The 5,918-nt window shown below is 43.9% G+C and overlaps 1 protein-coding gene across 1 annotated transcript; it reads right to left on the bottom strand.

The window, feature by feature from the left end:
* Nucleotides 1-1,907: 1,907 nt before the first annotated feature.
* Nucleotides 1,908-2,793, bottom strand: LOC139831114 (uncharacterized). The gene is made up of 2 exons (XM_071820361.1): nucleotides 2,183-2,793; nucleotides 1,908-2,078 (listed from the first exon to the last, which is right to left on the bottom strand). The coding sequence occupies exons 1-2, from the start codon at nucleotides 2,724-2,726 to the stop codon at nucleotides 2,065-2,067; spliced, it is 558 nt and encodes a 185-aa protein (XP_071676462.1). The 5' UTR covers nucleotides 2,727-2,793; the 3' UTR covers nucleotides 1,908-2,064.
* Nucleotides 2,794-5,918: the final 3,125 nt, after the last annotated feature.

The raw sequence follows: 5,918 nt of genomic DNA, 5'->3' as shown, positions 1-5,918 counted from the left end.
AATATGTCATCTACATATAATATCAGGAACGCTACAGAGCTCCCACTCACTTTCTTGTAAATACAGGCCTCACCATGAGTCCGTATAAAACCGAAGTCTTTGATCACTCTATCAAAGCGTAAATTCCAACTCCGGGATGCTTGCTTCAGTCCATAAATGGAACGCTGAAGTTTGCATACCTTGTCAGCATTTTCAGGATCGACAAAACCTTTGGGTTGTACCATATACACCTCTTCCTCAATATCACCATTAAGGAACGCTGTTTTGACATCCATCTGCCAGATTTCATAATCGAAAAATGCAGCTATTGCTAACAAAATCCTCACAGACTTTAGCTTCGCTACAGGTGAGAAAGTCTCATCGTAGTCAACTCCTTGAATTTGTCGGAAACCCTTTGCGACAAGTCGAGCTTTATAGACAGTAATATTACCATCAGCATCTGTTTTTCCCTTAAAGATCCATTTATTCTCGACAGCCTTGCGGCTATCAGGTAAGTCTACCAAAGTCCATACTTTGTTATCATACATGGATCCCATTTCGGATTTCATGGCTTCTTGCCATTTGTTGGAATCTGGGCTCATCATTGCTTCTTCATACGTCGCAGGGTCCTCATCATTGTTGTCCACAATCATGATATTCAGACAGGGATCATACCAATCAGGAGTGGTACGTTCCCTCGTCGATCTGCGAGGTTCAGTAGCTTCCTCGTTCGAAGCTTCATGATCATCATCATTCGCTTCCTCTCCTATCGGTGCAGGCTGTTTAGGAATTTCTTCCGGCACTGCGCTACTCTGATCTATGAGAGAAGGTTCATTAACCTCGTCGAGTTCTACTTTCCTTCCAGTCACTTCTTTAGTGAGAAACTCCTTCTCAAGAAAGGATCCGTTCTTGGCAACAAAGATTTTGCCTTCGGATCTGTGATAGAAAGTGTACCCAATTGTTTCTTTAGGGTATCCTATGAAGACGCATTTCTCCGCTTTGGGTTCTAGCTTGTCAGGCTGTAACTTCTTTACATAAGCTTCGCAACCCCAAACCTTAAGGAACGACAGCTTAGGTTTATTTCCAAACCATAGTTCATACGGTGTCGTTTCAACGGATTTAGATGGTGCCCTATTTAAAGTGAATGCGGCTGTCTCTAATGCATAACCCCAAAACGATAACGGCAAATCGGTAAGAGACATCATAGACTGAACCATATCTAACAGAGTTCGATTATGACGTTCGGACACACCATTACGCTGTGGTGTTCCCGGCGGTGTCAACTGTGAAAGTATTCCGCATTTCTTTAAATGCATGCCAAACTCATAACTCAGATATTCGCCTCCGCGATCAGAACGCAGAAACTTAATCTTCTTGTTACGTTGATTTTCTACTTCACTTTGGAATTCCTTGAACTTCTCAAAAGTCTCGGACTTATGTCTCATAAAGTAAATATATCCATATCTACTCAGATCATCCGTGAAGGTTAGAACATAACGATAACCACCGCGCGATGCTACACTCATTGGTCCGCACACATCGGTATGTATGATTTCCAATAAGTCTGTAGCTTGCTCCATTGTACCAGAAAATGGAGTCTTAGTCATTTTTCCCATTAGACATGCTTCGCATCTGTCAAGTGACTCAAAGTCAAGTGACTCAAGAAGTCCATCGGAATGGAGTTTCTTCATGCGCTTCACTCCAATATGACCAAGGCAGCGATTATGCCACATATAAGTAGAATTATCATTCATTTTCATTCGCTTAGCATTAATGTTATGAACATGTGTATCACTACTATCGAGATTTAACAAGAATAAACCATTCATCTCAGGTGCATGGCCATAAAAGACATTACTCATATAAATCGAACAACCATCATTCTCAGACTTAAACGAATAACCATCTTGCATTAAACAAGATCCAGATATAATGTTCATGCTCAACGCAGGTACCAAATAACAATTATTAAGGTTTAAAACTAATCCCGAAGGTAGATGTAGAGGGAGCGTGCCGACAGCGATCACATCGACTTTGGATCCATTTCCAACGCGCATCGTCACCTCGTCTCTTGCCAGGCTTCGTCTATTCCGCAGTTCCTGTTTCGAGTTACAAATGTGAGCAACCGAACCAGTATCAAATACCCAGGCACTACTACGAGAACCAGTAAGATAGACATCAATAACATGTATATCAAATATACCTTTCTTTTTGACATGGCCGCTCTTCAGATCGGCCAAGTATTTGGGGCAATTGCGCTTCCAGTGCCCCTTCCCCTGGCAGTAATAGCACACAGTCTCAGGTTTAGGACCAGCCTTAGGCTTCTCAGGATGCGGTGCAACTTTCTTGCCGCCCTTCTTGAAGTTACCCTTGTTAGGCTTGCCTTGCTTTTTGAAACTGGTGGTCTTGTTGACCATCAACACTTGGTTCTCCTTCTTAATCTCTACTTCAGCAGATTTCAGCATGGAAAAGATTTCAGGTAAATCTTTATTCATGTTCTGCATGTTGTAGTTCATCACGAAGTTCTTGTAACTTGGTGGCAGTGATTGAAGGACACGATGAATACCCAGCTGGTTAGGGATCATCATCCCCAAGTCATTGAGCTTCTTCGCATGCCCGGACATGACGAGCATGTGCTCACTAACGGAGCTGCCTTCTTCCATCATGCAGGTAAAGAACTGCTTCGAGGCCTCATAGCTCTCCACGGCCGCATGAGTCTCAAAGATAAGTTTGAGCTCACGCATCATCTCACAGGGGTCGTGGTGCTCAAAACGCTTTTGGAGCTCTGCCTCTAAGCTGCACAAGATGGCACACTGAACTTCAGAGTACCGAGTTGCCCGAGTCTCATAAACATTCTTTATGTCCTCGGACACTACAGGAGGTGGTGGGGGACCTAGCGGTGCTTCGAGCACAAATTGCAGATTTCCACCAGTGAGGAAAATCCTCACATGACGGAACCAGTCAGTGAAGTTGGTACCATTGCCCTTAAGCTTTTCTTTCTCTAGGAACTGGTTAAAATTGATGGAGGGGGGCGCCATGATCTACAACATATTTGCAAAGAGTTTAGACTAAGTTTATGATAAATTGAGTTCAATTTTAATTCTGAAATTAACTAGGTGAACTCCCACTTAAAACAACATCCCTCGCATTGTTTTAGTGATTACACGAACCAAATCCACTACACCAAGTCCAATCTTCACGAGAAAAGATGTAGCTTCAAAGGCGAACACTCAAAGTGTTCATCATATCATTCATATGACTCATGCTCTACCTTTCGGTATCCCGTGTTCCGAGACCATGTCTATACATGCTAGGCTCGTCAAGGCAACCTTGGTATCCGCGTGTGCAAATCTGGCTTGCACCCGTTGTATGCACATGTAGAGTCTATCACACCCGATCATCACGAGATGCTTCGAAACGACAAGTCTTAGCAACGGTGCATACTAAGGATGAACACTTTATTATCTTGATATTTAGTGAGAGGGATCATCTTATAATGCTACCGTCGCGATCTAAGCAAAATAAGATGCATAAAAGGATTAACATCACATGCAATTCATAATGTGTGATATGATATGGCCTTTCGTCTTTGTGCTTTTGATCTCCATCTCCAAAGCACGGACATGATCTCCATCATCACCAGCATGGCGTCAAGGTCAGTGGCGCCGCTTCATGGTTGTCCATCACTTATAGCTACTATAACAACTACTTGAAATAAAGCTATTACATGATGAATAGACACGCAGGTCTTTAACAAAATTAAAGACAACCATTAGGCTCCTGCCGGTTGCCATAATACAATAATGAACATCTCATACATCAAATATAATCATCATCACATCATGGCCATATCACATCACCAAACCCTGCAAAAACAAGTTAGACGTCTCTAATTTGGTTTGCATATTTTACGTGGTTTAGGGTTTTCGAATAAGATCCAATCTACCTACGAACATGAACCACAACGGTGATACTAGTGTTGACAATAGAAGTGTAAATTACAATCTTCACTATGGTGGGAGAGACAGACACCCGCAAAGCCACTTATGCAATACAAGTTGCATGTCAAGCGTGGAGCAAGTCTCATGAGACGCGGTCATGTAAGGTTAGCCCAGGCCGCTTCATCCCACCATCCCGCAAGAAGCAAAGTACACAAACTAAAGCAACAAGAGCATCACCGCCTGATACGTCTCCGACGTATCGATAATTTCTTATGTTCCATGCCACATTATTGATGTTATCTACATGTTTTATGCACACTTTATGTCATATTCGTGCATTTTCTGGAACTAACCTATTAACAAGATGCCGAAGTGCCGATTCTTTGTTTCTGCTGTTTTTGGTTTCAGAAATCCTAGTAAGGAAATATTCTCGGAATTGGACGAAATCAAAGCCCAGGGGCCTATTTTTCCACGGAGCTTCCAGAAGACCGAAGAACACACGAAGTGGGGCCACGAGGTGGCGACACCACGTGGCGGCGCGGCCCAGGGGGGGCCCGCGCCGCCCTATGGTGTGGCGCCCTCGTCTGGCCCCCGACTCTGCCCTTCCGCCTACAAATAGCCTCCGTGACGAAAACCCCAGTACCGAGAACCACGATACGGAAAACCTTCCAGAGACGCCGCCGCCGCCGATCCCATCTCGGGGGATCCAGGAGATCGCCTCCGGCACCCTGCCGGAGAGGGGAATCATCTCCCGGAGGACTCTACGCCGCCATGGTCGCCTCCGGTGTGATGTGTGAGTAGTCTACCCCTGGACTATGGGTCCATAGCAGTAGCTAGATGGTTGTCTTCTCCCCATTGTGCTATCATTGTCGGATCTTGTGAGCTGCCTAACATGATCAAGATCATCTATCTGTAATCCTATATGTTGCGTTTGTTGGGATCCGATGAATAGAGAATACTTGTTATGTTGATTATCAAAGTTATGCTTATGTGTTGTTTATGATCTTGCATGCTCTCCGTTACTAGTAGATGCTCTGGCCAAGTAGATGCTTGTAACTCCAAGAGGGAGTACTTATGCTCGATAGTGGGTTCATGCCTGCATTGACACAGGACGATGTGATGAAAGTTCTAAGGTTGTGTTGTGCTGTTGAAAGTAGGGATAAAACATTGTTGCTATGTCTAAGGATGTAGTTGTTTATTACATTACGCACCATCCTTAATGCAATTGTCTCGTTGCTTGCAACTTAATACTGGAGGGGGTTCGGATGATAACTTTGAAGGTGGACTTATTAGGCATAGATGCAGTTGGATGGCGGTCTATGTACTTTGTCGTAATGCCCAATTAAATCTCACTATACTCATCATGATATGTATGTGCATTGTCATGCTCTCTTTATTTGTCAATTGCCCAACTGTAATTTGTTCACCCAACATGCTGTTCGTCTTATGGGAGAGACACCTCTAGTGAACTGTGGACCCCGGTCCAATTCTCTTTCTTGAAATACAATCTCTTGCAATACTTGTTCTCAAGTTTTCTGCAAACAATCATCTTCCACACAATACGGTTAATCCTTTGTTACAGCAAGCCGGTGAGATTGACAACCTCACTGTTTCGTTGGGGCAAAGTACTTTGGTTGTGTTGTGCAGGTTCCACGTTGGCGCCGGAATCCCTGGTGTTGCGCCGCACTACATCTCGCCGCCATCAACCTTCAACGTGCTTCTTGGCTCCTCCTGGTTCGATAAACCTTGGTTTCTTTCGAGGAAAACTTGCTGCTGTGCGCATCATACCTTCCTCTTGGGGTTGCCCAACGAACGTGTGAAATACACGCCATCAAGCTCTTTTACGGCGCCGTTGCCGGGAGATCAAGACACGCTGCAAGGGAGTCTCCACTTCTCAATCTCTTTACTTTGTTTTTGTCTTGCTTAGTTTTATTTACTACTTTGTTTGCTGCACTAAATCAAAATACAAAAAAATTAGTTGCTAGTTTTACTTTATTT

Source organism: Lolium perenne, chromosome 1 (assembly GCF_019359855.2).
Source record: "Lolium perenne isolate Kyuss_39 chromosome 1, Kyuss_2.0, whole genome shotgun sequence".
Taxonomy (NCBI): Eukaryota; Viridiplantae; Streptophyta; class Magnoliopsida; order Poales; family Poaceae; genus Lolium; species Lolium perenne.
This window is presented reverse-complemented; position numbering and strand designations above follow the sequence as displayed.

Bases quoted from the DNA above. Each gene is read 5' to 3' on its own strand.
- LOC139831114 (XM_071820361.1), bottom strand. From the start codon at position 2,726: ATGATGCGTGAGCTCAAACTTATCTTTGAGACTCATGCGGCCGTGGAG.